Source organism: Chiloscyllium plagiosum, chromosome 30, assembly GCF_004010195.1.
Source record: "Chiloscyllium plagiosum isolate BGI_BamShark_2017 chromosome 30, ASM401019v2, whole genome shotgun sequence".
In the NCBI taxonomy this organism is placed as follows: Eukaryota; Metazoa; Chordata; class Chondrichthyes; order Orectolobiformes; family Hemiscylliidae; genus Chiloscyllium; species Chiloscyllium plagiosum.
The window spans coordinates 46037198-46062173 of NC_057739.1; the positions used below are offsets into that span (position 1 = coordinate 46037198).

Here is a 24976-nt window from a genome sequence, read left to right on the forward strand (position 1 = left end):
CTGATATGAAATATTAAACTCTACAAATCAACCTGGGTTGAATTCAGAACAGAGTCTTAAAGTACCAGGTTTTAGGATAGGGAATATGGTCTAGTTAATCTGATGCAGCTCACACTGTAGTTATCCAACGCACAGATGTTAATTGGGCCTTTACACTGTGTCACTGACAAGCTGTGACACACAACTCATCACACAATGGACTTATGCTCAAATAATTACATCTCTTCAGATTAAATAGTGACTTCTTTTAGGTAACAATGAGGCAGCTGAGGAACACTACAGAAGGTTATAGTCCAGTGACAGTGAGGGTGAAGTCCAGTTAGTTGACAGCTGCATGTCCAGAATGAGCCAGTCCCATGGTCATTGATGGTAACTGGTAGAAGAGATAGATTTTTGCAGAGGTGGAGTGTTTTCAAGTTGGGAGGGGGGAAGTGAGATGGGGGGAGCTGTTTTGTTCCCTGCCTCTTACAATTTGCCAAAGTATTGAAGATCGAGTGAGGAGGTCCCTGACCATCAGCAGGTTTGGTTCCTGTGGTTGCTCCTACTGTGGATCCCAAGTTCAACAGCAACAACTTGGGTCCTACCATCCTCAACACTGGAGAGAAAGTGAGAGAGGGACAGGAAGAGAAAGATAGGGAGGGGGAGTGAGGAGGGAGTTAGGAGGGAAGTGGTGAGGGAGAGAAGGGGCAATAAGTGGGAAGGAAGGAATAGAGGAAGAGTGTATGAGAACACAGAGGGAGGGAGAGCAGGAGGGAGGTAGTATCTCGTCCATTAACCTATTGTTATGAGTTTGGAATTGGGAGCAGATATCAGCTAATTGAGGAAACCCTTTTATGTGGAGACAGGAATAGCCCAGAAACCAAACTAAAACGTCAAAGAGGCTACATGTCCTTTCTATGGAATATATATAAACACCTCTACAGGTCTTCCAGATCTATATATCACTATACTGACTGTATCATTGTGGAAAGGAAGGAATTTGTATGGCCTTACAACTCATCAGATTTAATGATGTGGAACAGCGTGACATTGTATAGAACCTGGTGACCATTATTCCATGTGTAAAGGGCTCGGTCTTTGGGATTATAATCCAGCATGGAGATGTGAGAGTACTGGTTATGGAACTGGATGTCAGTGTACTCATAGGTGGAAGTGTTGGTGTTGTATGAGTAGTAAACCTTGGCCCCACCCAGGTGTGAGTTGGTCATGTACAGAGTGCCACAGATCATGAAGGCTTCCCCTGCACTCCGTTTAGGATAGCCAGTGTTCCAGCTCCGGATCACCTCCAGCGTTCCCAGATCCAGCTTGCTAATGACGATGTTCCCAGCATTCTGATTGGTGGCATAGACTGCCCAGAGCCCACCCTCGTCCACCATCAAGTCGATGTCAGAATGGCCTCCCCAGGAATACGGGTACATGTTGTTATAGCCGGCGTAGTCCAGGCTTCTCTGAGTCAGCAGCCGCTCAGTGGGAATGTGGAACTTGATGAGGATGTGGCTCTGGTATTTATTAAAGTACAGGGTCTGATTGTAAACCACCTGACCAGTACCAGACCATGGGTGAGGCAGACGGTACACTGTGAAATTGTCCGTACCCATGAAATCCTGCAGGGACTTATAAACACGCACAAAGCGGTTGTTATGGTAACCATCCATGTAATAAACCTGTGGAAAAATTAGACAAAACAACATCAAGATGGATTTGTCAGTTAAACATTAATCAGAATAAGACCTGAGTCAAAACTATGCACAATTTCCCATAATTTCACATTGGGATCCCTCCAGCTTCTGGATCTCATCCAAGTCCCAATTGACATCCCATGAGTCGGTGATGAAGGTAACCTCTCCCACTTCACCTGGTTTGCAACATCGGATACATTGAGCACACCATCCTCCTCTGCAGCATGGTCCCATTGCCTGGCTCCCTCCCAGTCATAACCCAGCAGTAACCAGCTACACCTCCCCATCCCACCACACACACACACACACACACACACACTCCTCCCCTACACTGTTCCCTCTGTTGTTCCCCAAGATCTATCCTTGGCTCCACCTATTGCTTATTTACACACTGTCCCTTGACAATATCACCCAAAACTACAATGTTAGCCTTTCATGGTGTATGGCAACATCCCTATCTTTGAGCCAGGAGGCCCAGGTCCGAGACCCACTTGCTCCAGAGATGTGTTGTAACAGGTTGATCCGAATATATCTGCGCTTGTAAATGAATGACGCTCAGCATTGCATCACCAGCCGGTCACTCTGTGTGGTGGTCAATCTTACCGAGACTGGCATGGACAGTTGCATCTGTAGTCAGCAGATCGGTGAGGATGAGATCAGGTATGTTCTTCCCTCTTATTGGTTTGCTCACCACCTGCTTCATACCCATGCCCGGAGCTATGTCCTTTAGGACCCAACCAGATCAACCAGTATTGCTGCTAAGAGACTTCATGGAGTGCAGAGTTAATGTTGAGAACTCCAATGTGGTCACTCCCTCCTCACTGTAATATCACTGTGGTCTCACCTGTTCCTCAGTGGGACAGGATACACAGGAGGCTGGTGATGGTGGTGTATGGGTCATATTCTGTGATGTCACTTATTTGACCAGTTTGAAAGACATCACTAACCTGCAGACCCGACAGTGCCCTTGGTCAATGGTGGCAATACCATTTCATTTCAATCTTTTTGTGTGTAGTTTTGTTGGAACTGAGCATTTTTCCTGGCCATTTCAGGGGGCAGTTACACTATGGGTCTGGAATCATATGCCAGTCAGATTGGGTAAGGACAGTAGATTTCCTTCACAGAAGAATATAAGTGAAACTGGTCGGGGCTTTATGCCAATGGTTGTCAATTGGCTCACTTTTAAAAACACAGCATTGCTGAATTCAAATCTCACCATCTGCCCTGGTGGGATTAGTCTGACTCTCTGGATAACTGGCCAAGGGACATTACCTCCCCCTGTTAATATGCTTCAAACACAAACAGACCATCTCGCATGCTGCTCTTTTCCAGTGAGAACAAGTTCAATTTGCACAGTCACTCCTCATCAGCCAGTTCTCAATCTCTCCGACTGCTCTCATCACCATCTCCCCTGAAGCTGTAATGTTCCTGCCGTGCTGTGTAATCTGAACTGGGTCTGGCATTGTAAATACTGCTGCATCAATGATTTATAAAGATTACCTCATTAGTTCAATCTGACACTGACATTACTGCTGGGAATCATTGCTACAATAACTTCAACTTAACACCAATGTTGAGAGTAATTGTGTTGAGTTCTGCGTATTGTGTCTTCGTACGGGGTCAGAGAGGGGTCTGTGGGGAGCGGTAGGTCAGTGAAGTGGAACAGCTGGGGAACCACAGTGTCTGTTGCTGTGTCTCTGATGGAGTTATGTTGACAGTCATAAAGCCGACAGAGTGGGAGGCCTCCGATTCAGCTGAAGCTTTGCAGAAAACAAAGTCACTTTTGCAAGAGAAATCCATTGTCAGATCAAATGAGGTTGAAATTTTGAGACAGAAATGGCTCCAGTGAACAGATTGGTATGAGGAGATTAAATAATCCTGGGAGAAACAGGGGCATAAATATAGTGAACCCGTGACAATGTGGTGAAGCAACTGAAAATGAGGTTCTGAAGGGCTGAGCTTCTGCAATACTTTGAAGGATCTGGACTCCACAAATCAAAATGGCAACTGCCAATGATAAACACACTCATGTCTACAGCTGTCAACATTGGGGGACGGGGTGACCTGACTGTTTTTAGAACCCTCATGATATTATACAAATCTTGTGATATGTCTCAGCTGCTACAATGGGGATTGCCACATCTGTCAAATGAACAATGTGTTTGCTGAGAATTAGCCTGAAGCCTTAGCAGTGAATTGAAAACTGTGAATACAGTCAAACATTGTAAACTTAGGCCCTTCAGCCCACCATGTCCATACCAACCCAACAAACGCCAAACTACACTAATCCCACTGACGTGCCTACTGTGCCCTGGCATTTTAAGTGCTCACCCAGATGTTTCTTAATCATTATTAGAGTACCTGCCACCACCACATTCTCAGACAGCACATTCCATATTTCCAACACTCTCTGTGTGAAAAGATTTGTCATTTACATAAATGATTTGGATGCGAGCATAAGAGGTACAGTTAGTAAGTTTGCAGATGACACCATAATTGGAGGTGTAGTGGACAGCGAAGAGGGTTACCTCAGATTACAACAGGATCTTGACCAGATGGGCCAATGGGTTGAGAAGTGGCAAATGGAATTTAATTCAGATAAATGCGAGGTGCTGCATTTTGGGAAAGCAAATCTTAGCAGGACTTCAACACTTAATGGTAAGGTCCTAAGGAGTGTTGCTGAACAAAGAGACCTTGAAGTGCAGGTTCATAGCTCCTTGAAAGTGGAGTCGCAGGTAGATAGGATAGTGAAGAAGGCGTTTGGTCTGCTTTCCTTTATTGGTCAGAGTATTGAGTACAGGAGTTGGGAGGTCATGTTGCGGCTGTACAGGACATTGGTTAGGCCACTGTTGGAATATTGCGTGCAATTCTGGTCTCCTTCCTATCGGAAAGATGTTGTGAAACTTGAAAGGGTTCAGAAAAGATTTACAAGGATGTTGCCAGGGTTGGAGGATTTGAGCTATAGGGAGAGGCTGAACAGGCTGGGGCTGTTTTCCTTGGAGTGTCGGAGGCTGAGGGGTGACCTTATTTAAGGTTTACAAAATTATGAGGGGTATGGATAGGATTAATATGCAAAGTCTTTTCCCTGGGGTCGGGGAGTCCAGAACTAGAGGGCATAGGTTTAGGTTGAGAGGGGAAAGATATAAAAGAGACCTAAGGAACAACTTTTTCACGCAGAGGGTGGTACGTGTATCGAATGAGCTGCCAGAGGAAGTGGTGGAGGCTGGTACAATTGCAACATTTAAGAGGCATTTGGATGGGTATATGAATAGGAAGGCTTTGGAGGGATATGGGCCGAGTGCTGGCAGGTGGGACTAGATTGGATTGGGATATCTGGTCAGCATGGACGGGTTGGACCGAAGGGTCTGTTTCCATGCTGTACATCTCTATGACTCTATGTCTAATTACCTCTCAAACTTCTAAATCACTTACTCCTCCCCTTAAACTCTTGCCCTCTGGTCTTAGATATATCTGCCATCGGGAAGAGGTTCTCACAATCTACCTTATCTAACCCTCATAATTTTGGAAACCTCAGTCAATCCCCCCTAGCCTCCTCTGCTCCAAGGAAAACAATCCCAGCCTACCCAGTCTCTCCTCATAACTGAGACTTTTTAACGCAGGCAACATCCTGGTGAATCTCCTCTGCATTTTCTCCAGTGTAATCACTTCCTTCTGATAGTGTGGCAACCAGAACTACACAGAGTATTGGGTCCAACCAATGTTTTATTAAATTGTAACAAGATTTCTTTACTCAGAGATTCTGTGCCCGGGCTAATGAAGGTAAACATTCTGTATGCCTTCTTTACCACTGAATAACTGTACTGACATCTTCAGGGATTGATGGACTTGCAGACCAATGACAGGATTGTTCTTTCACTTTTGTAGTCAGCGTATAGATATGTGTAAATATATCAAAAACAGAGAATGCTGGAGAAACTGAGGAGGTCTGGCAGCAGACTTGTGGGGAGAGAAACAGAGTCAACGTTTCGAGTCTAATATAACTTATTCAGAAGTGTTAAGAAGGCATACTGTGTTTTTGCCTTTATTAATAGAGGGATTGAGTTCCGGATCCAGGAGCTGCAGCTGTACAAAGCTCTAGTACGGCCACACTTGGAGTATTGTGTACAGTTCTGGTCACCACATTATAAGGAGGATGTGGAAGCTTTGGAAAGGGTGCAGAGGAGATTTACTAGGATTTTGCCTGGTATGGAAGGAATGTCTTATGAGGAAAGACTGAGGGCCTTGAGGCTGTTCTCATTAGAGAGAAGAAGGTTGAGAGGTGACTTAGTAGAGACATACAAGATAATCAAAGGGTTACATAGGGTGGACAGGGAGAGCCTTTTTCCAAGTATAGGGACAGCAAACACAAGGGGACACAACTTTAAAGTGAGGGGAGATAGGTATAAGACAGATGTCAGAGGTAGTTTCTCTATTCAGAGTAGTAAGGGTATGGAATGCTTTGCCTGCAACGGTAATAGATTCGCCAAGTTTAAGTGCATTTAAGTCGTCATTGGTCAGGCATATGGACGTACATGGAATAGTGTAGGTGGGATGGGCTTCAGATTAGTATGACAGGGCGGCGCAACATCGAGGGCCGAAGGGGCTGTACTGCGCTGTAATGTTCTATGTTCTATGAAAGGCATTGGAAAATAGGCTTGCAGTCAAAATTATCTAAAGAAAACATCTTTTCAAAACCTTTTCAGTTCTGAAGAAAAATCGTACCGGACTTGAAATGCTAACTCTCTCTGGGTTCTGTCTCCATCTACCTGTTCACTTCCCAACCCCATGTCCCTGTCATCAGTATATATACCACCTTTCCCTCGCTGCTATCTCTTCTAAAGAAGGGTTGCTGGACTTGAAACTTTAACTTTGTTTCTCTCTCCACAGATACTATCAAAACTGCTGAGTTTCTTGAGCAATTTCTGTTTTCTTCAGATCCATTACCCTGAGATTATGAGTGTGGCGCTGGAAAAGCACAGCATCTGAGAAGCAAGAGAATTGATATTTCGGGCATAAACCCTTCATCTTATGCCTAAAACGTCGACTTGCCTGCTCTTCGGATGCTGCCTGACCTGCTGAGCTTTTGCATCGCCACAATTTTCAACTTTAACTCTTCAGCATCTGCAGTCTTCACTTTCTCCTGAGATTATTAGTGCAGTGACATCACCATTACATCAGCATCTTCCTGGACTCGATCGAACTGAGAGCTGTTCCCCATTCTATCTCCAGGATACAGACAGATCAGGCCATTCACCCTTCTCTGTGCATTTGTTTTGAAACCTATAAAACCTTAGCACCAACTCTCTGACAGTGTGGCGTTCCCTTTGTTCTTTGTTGAATTGTTATTGTACAATTAGCTTAGTTGGCTGGAACCTGGTTTGCCGTACAGAGAGGCACCAGCAGTGTGGGTTTAATTCTTGCACGGATTGAGATTAGTAGACTCTCCTCCTCAACCTCTCTCCTCACATGTGGTATGTTGACCCTCAGGTTAAACCACTACCAGCTGTCCTCTCTGTAATGAGGGAGCATCTGATGATCTGGTTGGATCTTGCTCAGACCCTTGATCTCAGCTGGAAAAAGCAAAGACAGGAACTTGCATGAAACCATTTTCTGGATCATGCGGCTCCATTCTCAGCATCGATTTTTATACCCTCACAATTGGAGAGGCTGTAGCTGGCCACTGGGGTCAGGGTTCCTTTATCCTCTACCCCCCCAGCTATTGTCCAGCTATTGCCCAGCCCTGATTTTAATCATGTCACCATTGGTGGGCCTGGGTTCAGTGACTGTCGCCTCTAGAGTGAAATTCTTCCACTAAAGCACTGCCTCTCGACCTTTTCATAGACTTTCCCTAAAATCTTCCTCCCTGCCTCAGGTCCGCAGCTCCAACCAATCTATCTCATTCATTGGTTCAAATTCAGTTTGATTAACTTGGCCTGCGCTGATTTGTTAGTGTTATTGGGAGGGAGGGAGTGTGAGAAACAGGAGATAATTGGAGAGTGGGTTACTGAGGGGGCAGAGGGTAGTGGGAAAAAGAGATGGCACCAGAATTAGAATAATAGGTTATTCGGTGGGCTCAGAGTGCGAGAGAAAGTGAGTCTAAATCTCTGTTCCAATGTAAGTGTGTGAAGGTATGGATAGTGGTCAATAGTTTAGGTAAAGTACAGGCACATATTTCCAAGTGGAAGTGTGATGCTGCAGTGATAAGAGTCCCGGTTTAAATTAGGACAGGACTGCATACAGGAATATTCAGGAAAGGATGGAAATGGGGAGGGTGGCAGGATTTACTTAGGAGAGCATTGCCATGTTTGAGAAAGAGAATGTCCCAGAATCAAGGATACAATCTATTTGGCTGGAGCTAATGAACAGAGAAGAGGCAAATAAATTTTCTGGTGGATTCCATTGACCTCTTGCTTGTGTACAGGATGAAGAGGAACAAATTTGCAAAGACACAGCGAAATAGAAAAGTTATAGTGCAGTTGTTATTGGAGACTTTAATTACCAGGGTGTAGACTGGGATAGGAGCGGTATAAAGGGCCAAGGAGAATGCATTCTGCCAGAGTGTTTCCTCAAGCAGTATGTGGCTAATCCAATGAGAAACGAGGCCGGGCTCCTGGGAATGAGGTGGGAGATCAAGTGACAGTAGGAGGACATTGAGGGGAGAGTGTTTGTTATATCATAAAATTTACTCTGCCTCTGGAAAGGCACAATAAACTATACAGATGAAGAAATATCAAATGGTGAAGAGGAGTTCAGTGCTTAAGAATGGATCTGGATCCAGTAAAGTGAACGTCGAGGTTGAAAGGAGAAACAGTAGCTGAACTATATGGACTATTGTCAAAGAAGATAGAGACAGTCAAAATATATTCTTCTAAAAGGGAAAGGTTTAGATTAGATTAAATTACACAGTGTGGAAACAGGCCGTTCGGCCCAACAAGTCCACACCGACCCTCCGAGGAGCAACCCACCCAGACCCATTCCCCTCCTACATTTACCCCATTCACCTAACACTACGGGCAATTTAGCGTGGCCAATTCACCTAACCCGCACATCTTTGGACTGTCGGAGGAAACCGGAGCACCCGGAGGAAACCCAAGCAGACATGGGGAGAATGTGCAAACTCCACACAGACAGTTGCCTGAGGCGGGAATTGAACCCTGGTCTCTGGCGCTGTGAGGCAGCAGTGCTAACCACTGTGCCACCATGCCACCCATAATGTGTGACAAACAAATCCAGAACTCTGCCAACCCATTTAAGGGAAGACATCAGTGCTCTGCCAGAACTTGGAGAGAGTCGGCACAGAGGTGAATGTAATGGCCTTCACGAAGGAGAAGCTGAAAAGGCTGAAGCTGGGTTGATCAGCTGGACTGGGTGGACTACACCCCAGAGTTCCTGAAGTAGGTAGTTGAGGAGATTGTAGCGACATTAGTGGTTATCTTTCAGGAATCACTGGAGTCAGGGAGGATCCGAGAGGTCTGGGAAACTTTGTCCACCCCTCCCCACACCAATAAGCTTTCTCTTTTCAACAACAATAGGCCCAGTATGTCCAAAATTCCATGTTACAATGGAGAACATGTGCCCGAATGGAGACTGTGTGCTTGCGAATTATCCTCATCAATGTTCTCACACCTTCTCCAGTAGCTCCAGATCCTCTTTGTAACACAGAGATTGGAGCTGGTCACTGAGCTCCAAGCGTGCTCAAACCAAGGCTCTCATTTCAATTCCAATCCTTTCAAAGTGAGTCTCCCACTGTGTGTCAGCCTATGTATTTGCGTCTCCTCCCAGTTCTCATTGATAGGTATTCAATATGTGCAATGTGCTATGAATGGCAGAGGGCCATTCTCTAAAGGTTAACTGGTCTGTTCCCTTCATAGATACATACACACTGGCATCGTTCCTGTCTCCATACAGAATCCTCCACTTTGCATTCTTACAAACAAGTTGAAAATAATTTCCTTGTCAAATACAGTGCAAATTTCCATCACTTAGGGTGGTAATTCCAAACAAAAACCCTGGAGGACACCAAATCCCAACCTATCAACTCTTCATCCCTGCACCCGCTGTATTCAGACAGACTGTCACTTCAATCTCAGCAATTTATTTTTTTCCAAATTCCTTGCCCCGTCTGATTAATTTCTCCTTCACAATCTGCCTGTTTTTCATCCTGTCTCCTCCCCTAGGCCCCACCACGGTGCAGTGAGATTAACTGGCCTGAGCTCAGTTTGAAGGGAGCGGTGATTTGGTGTTTGCCGGGACATACCTTAGTGTCCCCCTCTGGTGAGGCAGGATCTGTCATCCAGGCACCAAACCTCGATCCAGATGTTTTCACGGTGAGTGGGTTGCTGATTCCCGTCAGTTTGCCACACGCTGGAATTGATGGAAAAGTGTGACTGTGGTGAGGAGCAATGAGTGCAGATGTGGCTGAGCTCTCAGTTTACGGTATCCTCCTCTCCCCTCCAACAAACCACCCTCCCCCTCAGTCAGAGTGGCCCCAGGGGAAGGGAGGGTGCTATGTCCCTTGTGGGATTGGAGTTTTTGGCCTGTTTGTGAGCTGAGCATGAGATTGTGGAATGATTCTGTGCGCACTGTGGTTGGTTTTTGCCATGAAACTCTGGGTGGCAGCTGGACAAAGTAACCTGGCACCAGTCACTGGACACTGTCCTATTGTCAGTGAGGGGTGGGGAGACAGTGAAACTGTCCCACTGTCAGGGGGGGGGGGGCACTGGCCTTGTCTTATTGGGCCAGAGGGGTCGCCATCCTAGTTGCAGCACTGCTGTGGCGATGCTCCTCAAGGTTGACTCTCGCCGTGGTCAACTCCCTGAGCATCTGGTCAGTTTGGGAATGAAGGGGCCATGTCCATTGTCCAGATGCAGTGATCAATCATCCCCTTCCTGTCAGGGAGCAGGAAAATCTCAAATTCCAACCTCAGTGAGTACTGAGGGAACACATCTCATCTTAAAGTGAGTGGTCAGGGAAAGATCCCAACAAAGCTTAACACTGATGCTGAACGTGACCCCCTCTTACCTCCGCACCTCCCCAGGATGCTGTTGCCTTGCCGACCTGCAAGGCCTCACCGTGGTCAGGAACAAGGTTTGGCTACAAATCCTCAAAGGTCCAACAGCCATTAGCTATGGCCCCTCCTCTCTTTGCCCCAATCACTTGGAAGTGGGGAGCAATTAAGGATATTGTGGGTTTCCTGACGGGAAATGTGGCTATGGAGGGTCAGGGAAGGATTTGGGCGAAATGGTGCTTTGTTTCGGGGAGGTGGGGGGGGGGTAAATGTTACCCCACCTTCTGCCTGTGTGAAAGTTGGGAGGATTTTGGGGAGTGGGTGGTGGGAGAGGGGGGAACAGAGAACCTGTGGTCCCCACCATCGCTGCCTCAAATACGCGATTAAGTAACACCCCTCCTCAGTCCCCGAGGTGGTGTATTGGGGTGGGGGAGCTGGTGCGGTGAGGGCAACTAATTCCACGTAAGCCATTTCAGACGCGCGATTTGGGGCCTACCTAATTTTTGCATGCAGGCTCGTAACCTGTTCTCCAGATTGGAGACTCTGGCCAGGAGCTCCTCGTAGTCGAACGGCCCGATCTCCTCCTGAAGCTCGGCCAATACAGCCGTCAGGTTCGTCGCCTCCGCCTTAAACTGCAACACCAACTTGGCGTCAGCTTTATACTGTTCCAGCACGGGGATTAAAGGCAACAGTTCATCCATTCTCGATTTTAGGGCCTGCAACGGGTAAAATAATCTCCATTCAGTCGCAAGTGTGGAAAAAAATAAAAATCCCGACGGCTCCCCAAGACCCCTTCTAAAGAATCCCCGTTTCTTTCTTGATGTCAGGATATCTCGGAGTGCCTTGTGGCCAATGAAGCACTTCTGAAGTCTAGTCACGGCTGCAGGAAATGTGACAGCCAATGTGCGCACAGCAAGATCCCACCAGTGGCCACGGTCAGGTAATCTGTGTCAATGATCTTGGGTGAGGTCAGGGCACTGGGGAAGGGATTGCACACGTCCTTGACAGCGCTGGGAGCAGAGGGCATCATTTAACTTAATATTGGAAAGACAGCAGCCCCTGACAGTGTCGGGCTCCCTGAGTACTGCACCGGGATGCCAGCCTGGATTGTGTTCAGACCTGTGTGAAGGAGTGTGGTGCTGACTGTCCCTGGGCTCTGGCTACCAGGGCACTGGCTCTTTTCTATTTGAAGGAGCAGACAGTGAACACTACAACAGAACAATTTGGGAAAAAAAGCCTTTATTTTTTTTTATTTTTTAGAATGCGATTGGGTTAACATGCTTTCAAATCACGTAACAAAAGGACATTCCGTAGAGATGCATTGACAATTTTTTTGATATTTATATATAAATTTTAATTTTTTTTAAAACGATTGATGGTTAAACGGTTTAACATGCAGGAGAATCACAGCAAAGCTTTAACAAGTCAGCTTTATAAGTATTAAAGAAAGCCTTAAAATTCTCATGAGTGTTTTTTTGTTTTTTTGAAATTATATAATAGTGCAAGATCAGGAGCCCAAGTCCACGGTTACAAAGAATTGGACTTGTGTCTTCGTTCAATCAATGCGGCTTTTCAAAAAAACTTTCTTAAACTTAGCCCTGCAAACAAACAAAGGTCAGAGCGATACTATAGAGGAGTTTACTGTTACCTTCCCAGAACACAAGAAACAACTTTAAACAAGACACTTCCACAAATCTGGACACAAACACAGGGAAAGCCAGATTCTTGGCATTTCCCTCCAGCAGTAGGCTGCCCTCAGGTTGAAACATTTACTTTAATTGCCATCCACTTCATTTGCAAAATGACAAAGGACAATAACTTCCAAAATTATCAGTGCTTATTGCAAAGAATGGAGTGAAATATTAGTGGTGCCATTTCTCACTTTACTCTCCTGATGGCACCAAACCTCACTCCCATACACACTGACTCTCACTGGGGTACGGTCTCCCACACACACACTGACTCTCACTGGGGTACGGCTCCCACACACACACTGACTCTCACTGGGGTATGGCTCCCACACACACTGACTCTCACTGGGTAATGGCTCCCCCACACACTGACTCTCACTGGGGTACAGCTCCCACACACACTGACTCTCACTGGGATACAGCTCCCACACACGCACTGACTCTCACTGGGGTACGGCTCCCACACGCACTGACTCTCACTGGGGTACAGCTCCCACACACACACTGACTCTCACTAGGGTACGGCTCCCACACACACACTGACTCTCACTGGGGTACAGTTCCACACTCACTGACTCTCACTGGGGTACGGCTCCCACACACACACACTGACTCTCACTGGGGTACAGCTCCCACACACACTCACTCTCACTGGGGTACAGCACCCACACACACTCACTCTCACTGGGTTATGGCTCCCACACACACTCACTCTCACTGGGGTACAGCTCCCACACACACTCACTCTCACTGGGTTATGGCTCCCACACACACTCACTCTCACTGGGGTACAGCACCCACACACAGTGACCCTACTGGGGTACAGTCCCACACACACACACACTGACTCTCACTGGGGTACAGTCCCACACACACTGACTCTCACTGGGATACAGTCCCACACACACTGACTCTCACTGGGGTACAGTCCCAGACACTGACTCTCACTGGAGTACGGCTCCCACACACATTGACCCTCACTGGGGTACAGCTCCTACAGACTCTGGGGGTATAAGTGAGAAACCTTTCTGTTGAATTTATTGCTGAATTTAGAATTTTCCAACTGCTCCTGCTTGTACCTGCAGTGAACATGGAAACAGCTGCATTGTGTCGGTGAATTGAGAGACCAGAGTCTTTCAGATCCATTACCCCCAGAACAGTCAGTATTAGCTGCCCATTCTGATTGATTCTACAGTTTGTTTAAGATAAGTAAATTATAACTAAGGGTTGGAGCAATGCTCCTGTCACTTGGCCATTGGGATGAGGGAGATGATCTGTCCATTAATATTCCACCCGCTTCTCAACAGCAATCACTAAACTAATGAGTAAGATATCCCATTGATCCAAAACTGGGATGATTATTTAGTCAAACCCATTGGAACTTAATTCTGACCCTGAGCAGTTTTAGTGACAGGGAATGGGGGTGGGTGGGGGGGGACAGGGGCTCTGGAATGTACCTACCATTGCATGCCCAGCCTAAAGCAGCCACATGCCAGACAGTCACATATCAAGGTTGACAGGGACAGCTTTGCAGCTAGCTGACATTGTAGTGGATGTGGTGTTGTGTGCCAGGACAGACAAAAGTCCTTCAGCCCATCTACTCCATGCTGGTGTTTGTGCTCCATACGAACCTCTGCCCACCTCTTCTGTATCCCATTTTTATCCTTTCTCCTTCTAGTTCCATCCCCACTCTGAGTTAAAAAAGTTCCTCATAAATTCCGAACTAGAATTATTAGCCATGGGCTTCTATCGATGGCACTGAGTTCTGGTCAACAAGTTGAAAACATCTTCCAATCTACCTGACTGAAATCTTTTCAGATAACAGAACCCCAATCTCTTCTGACATTGCTGATGGTTGGAGCCTGTCAGTCCTTGTTAATCTTTTCTTGCTTTCCTCTAGCCCCTCTCGATCTCTTATGTAACCATGGAGACCAGGATTGCACACCTTGCTCCAAGTGTGATTTAATCAAAGAGGGTGAATAGATAGAGTCATAGTCATAGAGATGTACAGCATGGAAACAGACCCTTCGGCCCAACCTGTCCTCCCACCTGCCAACACCCGGCCCATATCCCTCCAAACCTTTCCTATTCATATACTCATCCAAATGCCTCTTAAATGTTGCAATTGTACCAGCCTCCACCACTTCCTCTGGCAGCTCATTCCATACACGTACCACCCTTTTTGTGAAAAAGTTGTCCTTTAGGTCTCTTTTATATCTTTCCTCTCTCACCCTAAACCTATGCCCTCCAGTTCTGACCCCACGGAAAAGACTTTGTCTATTTATCCTATCCATGCCCCTCATAATTTTGTAAACCTCTATAAGGTCACCCCTCAGCCTCCGACGCTCCAGGGAAAACAGCCCCAGCCAGTTCAGCCTCTCCCTATAGCTCAAATCCTCCAACCCTGGTAACATCCTTGTAAATCTTTTCTGAACCTTTCAAGTTTCACATCTTTCCAATAGGAAGGAGACCAGAATTACACGCAATATTTCAACAATGGCCTAACCAATGTCCTGTACAGCCGCAACATGACCTCCCAACTCCTGTACTCAGTACTCTGACCAATAAAGGAAAGCAGACCAAACGCCTTCTTCACTATCCTATCTACCTGCGACTCCACTTTCAAGGAGCTATGAACCTGCACTTCAAGGTCTCTTTGTTCAGCAACACTCCTTAGGACCTTACCATGAAGTGTTGAAGTCCTGCTAAGATTTGCTTTCCCAAAATGCAGCACCTCGCATTTATCTGAATTAAACTCCATCTGCCACTTCTCAGCCCATTGGCCCATCTGGTCCAGATCCTGTTGTAATCTGAGGTAACCCTCTTCGCTGTCCACTACACCTCCAATTATGGTGTCATCTGCAAACTTACTAACTGTACCTCTTATGCTCCTCCCGACATTTCAATTCCATCCTTGAAGAACTGAACCGACAGGGTACATTTTTATTTAATGGTGTTATTGACCTGAGTGGCAACTTTTAATGATTAGTGCATATGCTCCCCAAAGCCCTATGGCCCTTTGCCCCATTCAGGCTGGAATTTTCCCAAGAGTGTGTTTCGTCTCCATATGCGCCATTGAAGGAGAGATGGTGATGTAGCAGTTACGTCGGTGAACATCCAGGTGCCCAAACTAATACACGGAGGGAAAAGGTCTCTAATCCCACTGAGGCAGTTCATCTGACTGGAACTGAGAGCAAGTCTGGGTGCCAGTGACCACTCAGCCATCAGCAATTGTCATCAGATTCCATTTGCTTCATTAATGGTCTTTAGGGAAGGAAATCTTCCAGAGCCACCCAGTCTAGCCTACATGTGACTCCAAACCCACAGCAATGTGATTTCCTCTTCACAGCCTCTGAAATGGCTGTTCCAGCCACAAGTGCTGGCTGGCCAGCAATACCATGTTTCATGGAAGAACGACAAAACAAACCTATTCCAATCAACTGCATTTGTTAATTAAAGGCCCTTTCTCTATGTTTATTAAAATCAACCTGAACTGTGTTGCTGTCTTCCTCGAAATAACAAATCCTACCAGAAATTTTAAAATTGCACATTCAAGTCCTGAATCCAATGCATTGAAGAAACAGAGAACAGCAACAATCTCAGATTAATCCTGTGAAAAACCACTTCCCATCACTTGCCAATCAAGTAATTACCTTTAATCCTTGCCATCTTTTGTGTTTTATCAATGACATTGTGCTGCGTGACCCTGATTCCACATGTTCTGACTTTTATATGTATTTAATTTTTGGTATCTTATCAATTACCTTCTAAAAGTTTAAATATATGACATCCACTGTATTACCCTTAGCTGTTATTTCTTCAAAGACTGCAAGAAGGTGAGTGAAGAATGACTTTCCCTTTTACTGTTCTTGCAGATTTTTTTTTTCTATTCCAGGATCCATTCCCTTTATTAGAAATTAAGGAATTTATTACCTTTTGTAAAACTGACATTAAGCTAATTGATCCACAGTTCCCTGGTTTTGTTTTACATTTCTTTTGAAAATACTAATCCCAGTGGCTGTTCACCAGTCCTCCAACAGTATCTAACCAATTGTTAAATATGTACTAGTGTCTTTGCTTCTCCTCCCGAAGTTTAATCTGCCTTGGATGTAATCCAGCTGGACCAGATAATTAGTTTATTAATCATCTTCCCTTTTCCTATCTTAAATATGTTTTATATTTTTGACTTCTTATAACGTTATGCTCACCATCTCGGTTTTCTTGGTAAAGAATCAGATAAACTAATTACTCAATATCCATGGCATTTTTCCTCATTAACAGAGAGCTGGGGTGAGTACAATGAGCTGAATGGCCTCTTATGTTTTAAATATGTGTAGCCCATAAGCTTCAAAGTTAGTGAATGTAAGGCTAAAGTAGCTTCTAGAAAGAAGTGAGTGTGAATCAGCCTCTGCAAAAGTTAATTCTGGGACCTCTGAAAGGGGACAAGTTTATTAACCATTGAGAAAAAGCTCACAGTTTTGGAGATTTCCATCAGTTTTCACCACCAATCCCAAGGTGAAAGAAGTTGAATCCTGTATCAGTGAGGACCCCATGACTGAGTTTGTTTTATAGTAAGTGTGGCACAATGGGGCTGACGGTTTGAATGGCATTTCCTGAGACAGAGGAGATCACAACTCAATAGGAGATTGGACCGACTCAAAGGGGTTACTGTGACACTGGAAAGTGACAACGACTCAATGACCCCAACAAACATTTCTCCATCCCACAGGCCAACCCCATAAGCAGAACGTGAATCGAGTGTGGCAACAAATCTACCTGAAACTGTCGGGAGAGATGCGCTTTGTGACTCTCCTCCACCTGTTTGAATTTTGTTTCCAAGCCTCTCATCTGTGTCTCCATTTTCTCCACGTACTGCAGATCACGCTGGGTTCGGCGATCCAGCACCTCGATGGACTGGGTCATGTTTTGCACCTGCGACAGTGAAGGGGAGTGTCAGAGTGACCTCAGTGAAGGCGAGGTGGGTGCGAGTGAGGGACCCTGGTAAATGGGGACAGTCATACATCTAGTCACTGTATAGCGGCCAGCATTCACTGTCTCCCTGGTGTAGCTACAGCCAGAAACCAAGGACATTGGGGCACAAGGGCAGTCAGCTGGACACAGGCTCTCTACGTGAAGATCATTTCAGCAAAGGACAGTGAGTTGGGATGGAATGGAACCACTTAGCAATGGGAATGTGTCACGACGGTTCACATTCTAAAATTGAATGGGACAATTTAGCAACCGTGACCTAAAATACTGACACCATGGGTTGGGTTTTGGCTTGGGGGAGAAAGTGAGGTCTGCAGATGCTGGAGATCAAAGTTGAACTTTATTGCTGGAACAGCACAGCAGGTCAGGCAGCATCCAGGGAACAGGAGATTCGACGTTTCGGGCACAGGCCCTTCTTCAGGCTTGGGGCCCACCTTGCAGTGGGCCATGCTGGTATAGGATGCACCTGGGAGCCAGGCTCCTGAGCGACAGGCTGCACAGCAAGCAGCCAACTATAGGATGACATCCATGCTCACTGCGCTGAAGGCCCAGTGGGGAAGGCATTGCTGAGGGAGGCTGGGGAGCATGAGGTTACCTCAACATAGAGGCAGGCACCTTCAGAGACATTGATCCAACCCAACACAGTGAGACACAAAGCCAAGGGCATTTTTGAAGTGATAGGAACCTGAGGTGACCTGAGCCATGGCTCCTGCTGCAGCTCTCTCTTTGGGCAGGGGGTCTTTTTTTTTTGATGGACCTCTGGCTGCTTCACTGAGATGCCAAGGCAGCACAAACATGTGGCAATGGCTACCTCTCTGTGGGACCAGTAGATATTCCCACTGCCAGCTCACCTCAGCAGCAGGAGGTCACTGGGGAGATGGCCTGACCTTATAGACATCTGTACTCCTGCCACATACCTCAAGGTTTAACACCATGGGACCAGGAAAATGAGAGAGAGAGTATTCACCTCACAGTGCATTACTATGTAGGGTGGACAGCAGAACAATCCCAGATAGTCACCACATCCCAAAATCACAACACTAATTACTGCCTCATCATCCAGTCTCCAACATTGGGCAACTACTGCATTCTCATCAGTCAGTAATACAGGGCACTTGGGGGTAATGAGGGGGTTAAAGGGGTTACTGAGTGACAGTCCGAAGGAATTGATTAACATCAATAGAGATACAGTCAGTACCACAGGGCACTGGGGCGGGGAGAGGGGTTACTGAGTGACAGTATGAGGGAGCTGATTAACATCAGTAGAGATACAGTCAGTAACACAGGGCACTGGGAGGCAGAGGGGTTACTGAGTGACAGTGTGAAGGAACTGATTAACATCAGTAGAGATACAGTCAGTAACAGTGTCTGTGGGAGAACAGTCAGTGATACTTTGAAATAACACATCATAGACCTAACTATGGAGAAGGGTAATTTAGACCTAGCATGGTGTAGCTGACAAATTGCAAATATTCAAACAAATAAATGTTAATTTTCAACAAACACATACTCCCTAGAGAAACATAAACTTCAAAACTAAGAGAGTTATAACCTAGGTTAACTAAGTCAGTTAAGATAATTGCTCAGAATCACAAAATTATTACGGCACAGATGGCGGCTGTTTGGTTGCACTGGTTCTACTGCCGAATGCCAAACTCCTGCCTTTCCCCATATCCATTTATAACCAAATTACCATCCAGTGCCTCCTGTGACTGCCAGGACTGGATTGATAGTGCTTACAATATTTGTAAGGAGAAGGTTCAGAGGTAGGGAGGGAATGAGACTTGCAGAATTTGTAAACAGCGCAAAGATTTGAAAAAGAAAGTATCGTTAGACAGGGATCCTATGGAAGAGTGATAGTGAATGAGATTTAGTGTGAGATATGGTGCAGACAGCAGTGTTCTGGAAGGGTAGAAGGTTACAGAGGGCACACAATGCAGCCTGGCTGGAGGCTGTCAGCCAGCCAAGCCTGGAGGTCACAGAGGCACACAGAGAGAGAGATTAGTGCAGATATGGAATAGAGTGATGTTTTTGAACTGAAAATCTGCAAATTCAGTGACAGGGTGGATATTTACTCAGTTACTGAGTTGGGGAGCAAACACAACACTAAGGCTGCAAATAGCTCGAATGAACTGAAGACAGTTTCCAGGAATAGAAACCATTCAGACAACTGAAATTTGCTACGTTTGCAGAGAAGGAGCAGGTAATAGCTTTGATCTTACCAATATTTAATTGCAAAAAATTTCTGTTTCCTGATATTGAAAATCAGATAAGCAGGCCTGGCAAATCAGTCAAGAGAGGAATTCAAATGGGTGGTTACAAAATAGAGCTGGATATTACTGGCATTGACAGGGGAGCTGCCACAGACCTCCCAGATGATGTCATTGAGTAGCACGTAGGCAAGAAATGAAATGAAACGATGAGAGATCCTCAGGGAGCAGGATCACGAGGCAGCAGATCCTCTGGCCGGGACTGCAGAAATAAGAATGTAATCCGGTCTGAGCAGCCCCACCCAGCTGGGCCAAACTGGATTGGTGTGTGAAAGAACCAGCATGGATCAAATGGCCTTCATCAATGCTGTATTATTCTATAATCCTACGAGAATAGAGGAGGGTGGTATGGTTAACGATATCCAAGGCTGCAAACAGAGAATGAGGAGGGAGACAGGGCGAAAGACAGAGAGACAGACAGAGACACTCAGACAGGGAGAGAAAGAGAGAGAGAGACGGATAGAGTTATCATGATCCTGCAGGGTGTCAATTGTGAAACTGACAGAGTGCTGTTTGGGTACTTGCCCGGAAATCAAACTGGATTCAATAGATTTCAGGAAAGATAGATGTGGATTTGAAAGGAAAGGATGTATTCAAGGGTAGGTGCAATTTGAAGATTTCCAATGTGTCTCCTGTCGAGCCCATTATCCCAGTGCCACTCACTTCTTGCTCCATTGCAGAGGGGTGGGGGGAGAGTTGACGAGGTTGGGGTGAGCAGTGAAGGGGGTGGGGCTGGGATGTTGTAGTGGTCTCTGCTTGACCATGGACATAGTGGAACTGCCTTACCTTCTCCAGGAGCTGCCTCAGTTGCTTGGTGCGGGCATCACGTGAGCACAGAGTTTGCTGAGGTGCCACCACGGTGCAGATACACCTGCCTTCACTGTCTGGGGCAGAGCTGAATACACGCCAACCATCTTCAGCATTGTCCGGTAATACCTGGGGCAAGACAGTGTGAGAAAGAGAATGACCAAACAATTCAGCATGTGGAGATGGCGGTGTTGGACTTGGGGTTGGACCAAGTTAAAAATCACACAAAACTAGGTTATAGTCCAACAGGTTTGTTAGGAGTGTTGCTCCTTCAGCTGGTAGCCAGTCCCTCATAATGAAGGAGCAGCACTCTGAAAGCTTGTACTTCCAAACAAACCTGTTGGACTATAACCTGGTGTTTTGTGACATCAAACAATTCAGAGCAAATGACACAAAACCAGCAATAAACTAACACCCACTGGAGACTGGATTGTTTGGACAAAATCACTTAAGGAGGGGTTCAGCAGCAGGGATCAGGATGCATTCCAGCCTTTCAGAATACACACCCAGTCATTATAACATGGTGCTGGACCACAGACCATTCACACCATCTCTGTCTGGTTGCTGTGTTCGCCTTTGCATGGGAATCTGTCCTGCCTGCCCCTCAATGTTTCTCGGACCTCATATCCCTACTGCCCGGACCCCATGTCCCTCCCAGCCCAGACCATGTGTGTAGGAACACCTAATAATCTGCAGATAGTTTCCAGAGTTCCCTCACACTGTCCTCTGACTTGGCCACCTGCCCACGCTTTATAAACCTGTAGCTCAATTGTTGATGAGAGCTCCTCTGTTCAATAGACAGCATTTCCTGAGAATGTATCAGAACTAACCATTCTGAGCCTCTCTGCAGTTCATTACGGGCTGAACATCTCAGAATTAAAGTTAAATTATCTTTCCCACCCTTGCCTAACCATTCTGGCTGCTTTGAATGTCAAGACATTAATTCCATTTGCATGAGTTCTATGTCAAATCCTCTGATTGGCACAAACATCCACTGAAAAAGCAAAATATTTAATTATTAATAATTTTAAAATCGATATTTAAATCAACAAGAGCACAACTTATTAAATTATCCACTGCATCTTTGCCTAATTTAATGTACCCTCTTGAATTTCAGAATGTCATCTGCACCCTCACATAAAAACATGAAGTATAATAATGAACAGACAACAATGGTTTTCCAAAAGATGCACCCTCACATAAAAACAGGATATACAATAATGAACAGCCAACATGAATTTCCAAAAGCAGTCTGACCAACTTTATTCAATTCCTTCAGTGAGGTGGGAAAGAAAGTTGATAAGAGTAAGAGAGCAGGTGGAATGTATTTAGATTTCTAGAAAGCTTTCAGTAAGGTGCCATGAATAGATAACCTCAGAGCAAGCAATGTCAGGGACAAGTAACAGAATAGCTGGCTAGCTGACTGAAGATAGCATCCAGAACAGGGTAAAGAATATCCAACACATACAGGAATTGCTGGATGAACTCAGCAGGTTGCACAGCATCTGCACTCAGCGAATAGAGATAACTCTGTTTTCCTACACAGTTGCTGCTGAGTTTCTCCAGCAATTCCTGTTGTTTGTTTGTTTCAGATCTTCAGCACTCACAGTTCTTTGTTTTATTTCAAGGTAAAGGACAGTCAGTTTCAGGGTGGGAAATAGCTTTTCAAATGGATCTGTGCTAGCATCACTGTTTTCACAGTCACTTGGAACCTACAATAGAATTAATAATTGCGCAGACAAAACTAAATGGTGGGGCTGGAGTCAGGATGTCACCTTCAATTATAAGAAAAGGTGAATACAGAGTAGATATATAACAGGCAAATTAATTTCAACAAGAGTAGCTGTGAAGCATCACATTTAAGATAAACAGTCACATATTATTTGCAGAATAACAATTCAAATGGATTTGAGGATCAGAGGTGGATTTCGGGTAACAGAAACAAATCACTAAAAAAAAGTGACACGGTGAGTAAAACCACAGAGAAGTGAAGTACTCATTTGAATTTATTTGTACAGGGATGAAATTAAAATGTAGAAAACGTTCATTAAAATGATATTGAACCTTGGCGAGACCAGACTTGGAGTACTGCGCGCAGGTCTGATTGCTATATAGGCAGAGAAGCAGCAAATACAAGTTCCAAGGACAAATCAAAAAACAGACAGGTTATACCATGGTCTCTCATAAATCCAATCAGGAATTCAGGAGCAATTTCATCACTCAGAAGCAGTGGGAATGTGAAACTTGCTCCCATGGGGAATGGTGTAGATGAGTTGTATAAAAATGTTTCAGGGGATGCTGGATAAACAGGAAGGAAAAAGAATAGACTGAGAGGCTGATAGACTGAAATGAATAGGGGGTAAGGGAGAATTGAGCGCTAGAATAGCCTGTTTCCGTTGAGTATAATTTACAGGATTTTTTTCAGAATAACACACAATGTACACCTCCAACCCTCAGCCTCCCACACACTCTGCCTTCTGGCAAAAATCACAAACTGCTGTTTCGTTTGAGAGCGACAGGGCTAAGTCCAGAAAGACACCAACACCTACACCATTTCGTGCATTATATTGAAGCCAGCATTGGAACTGGTTTCGTAAAACAAATGTCTCTGTCAGATTTGAAGGTTAAAAGTGGAATTGATAATTGGTCTGACTTACACACAGAATCTGACACCATACTGAATCCCATCGGTACTCCCACAGAAAACACTCCATCCACAGATGGCCAGCAGCAGAATACATTCTCCTTCTGCCAGTTTGCTCACCTTCACCCTCAACCCCTTCCATATCCCACACTGACCCCTCCATCACTCCCTTATCTTAAACCCTCCCAGACAGTGATCCTCACCCTCACCCCTTCCAAATAATCCACGCCTTCTCCCTCATCCTCGTCCCCTGTCTCATCCTCACTCCCTCATCATAGCACCCTCCCAGTGATCCCCTCCCTCATCTCACTCCCCATCTTACTCCAATCCCCTTCCACACACTAAACTCTCCTATATCCCACATTCACCCATTGTCACTCACAGTGACCCCTCCTAACCACCTCCACCCCAACATCATTCCACTTACGCCACAATGTTAGTCCCCACACCTTGCTCCCAGTCTCAGCCAACTACCCCTCTCTCCTCTGCGCTATTCCCTGGCCCAGTACGCCGAACCCGTATTACACTCACTCATTAACCCCAACCCTTACCATTCTGTTACCTCTATTACCCCTACCCCATTACCTTCCTGTTACTCAAATCCCTTCCAAGCATGATACCCCGAACCCACTCACTCCCCTGGTACCCATCAAACATAACCTTCCAGTTACCCCAAACCCCAACACCCTCCTAACTCTTCACCTGTTACCCTGAGTTCCCCACCCACCCTGTTCCACATTCTATACGTGGCCAGCCCCCCTCAGTGCCCCCTTACCCCTGTGCTGCGGTCCAGGCTCCCGGTGCTGGCAGCACTCAGCCTGGTGGCGTTGAGACCGACCAGAGAGGGCAGAGTCTGGGACATCCAGTTGCTGATCATGGCCATGGTGCTCAGGACAATTCCGATCTTCAGCAAAGGCACCGTCATTGCGGGGGCTCTGCGGATCTTTCATAGCGGGGAAAGGCAGCAGGGAACCGACATCACCGCGGCGGGGGGCACGGCCGCCACTGGCACCGGGACATGCTGCAGCAGCGACAGGGAGCACCGAGCTGAGCGACCGACAACCACCGCCTGCATCCGACTGACTGCAGCCAGGGGGCGGTGCCGGCCCCGCCCACACCTGGCCGTGACCCCGCCCACCGCTCCCGGCCCCGCCCCTGGAACACAGTCCAATCCGGCAGCTCCAAAGCCGCCCCCTGATCACAAGCAACACAGAGCATTTCCCCACATCAAACCCAGTCACAACATCAGAGTCAGTGTGTGGGGGACTGTACCCCAGTGAGAGTCAGTGTGTGTGGGACTGTACCCCAGTGAGAGTCAGTGTGTGTGGGACTGTACCCCTGTGAGAGTCAGTGTGTGTGGGGCTGTATCCCGGTGAGAGTCAGTGTGTGTGGGACTGTACCCCAGTGAGAGTCAGTGTGTGTGGGACTGTACCCCTGTGAGAGTCAGTGTGTTTGGGACTGTACCCCAGTGTGAGTCAGTGTGTATGGGAGCTCTACCCACTGAGAGTCAGTGTGTGTCGGACCGTACCCCAGAGAGGATCAGTGTGTGTGGGAGCTGTACCCCAGTGAGAGTCAGTGTGTGTGGGACTGTACCCCAGTGAGAGTCAGTGTGTGTGGGAGCCTCCCCCAGTGACAGTGTGTATGAGAGCCTCCCCAGTGAGAGTGTGTTTGGGATCTGTACGCCAGTGAGCATGTGTGGTTGAGCAAAGTGTAAAATGAAATCCGCATTTACTGTACAATTCAGAATCTGGAAAAATTTATTACTTCAGCATCTTAGCATGCACTGAATTTTGAAGACATGGTATTGTCATGGAAACTGGGCATGGTTGGTTTGTCAGAGGATGTTGCAGCCATCTCCCAGACTTACTGCAGCAAGAAGCCGCCATGAG

The 24976-nt window shown here is 46.2% G+C and overlaps 2 protein-coding genes across 3 annotated transcripts in view; both read right to left on the reverse strand.

Annotated features, from left to right (window-relative positions):
• Positions 1-446: 446 nt before the first annotated feature.
• olfm1b (olfactomedin 1b) lies at positions 447-24186 on the reverse strand. Of its 2 annotated transcripts, none has more exons than XM_043720668.1 (6): positions 23863-24186; positions 20423-20572; positions 17154-17309; positions 11183-11402; positions 9937-10043; positions 447-1664 (listed from the first exon to the last, which is right to left on the reverse strand). In XM_043720668.1, exons 1-6 carry the CDS (start codon positions 24010-24012, stop codon positions 990-992), a joined length of 1458 nt encoding a protein of 485 aa, XP_043576603.1. In that variant the 5' UTR covers positions 24013-24186; the 3' UTR covers positions 447-989. The 2 variants fall into 2 exon arrangements, with proteins under 2 accessions (XP_043576603.1, XP_043576604.1); XM_043720669.1 differs by lacking the exon at positions 23863-24186 and adding an exon at positions 23101-23199.
• Positions 24034-24976, reverse strand: part of col5a1 (procollagen, type V, alpha 1) — a 64764-nt gene continuing 63821 nt past the window's right edge. The window contains exon 19 of the mRNA XM_043719724.1: positions 24034-24281. Within this exon, the coding sequence (XP_043575659.1) occupies positions 24034-24281 (248 nt within the window). The remainder of the gene's footprint in view (positions 24282-24976) is intronic.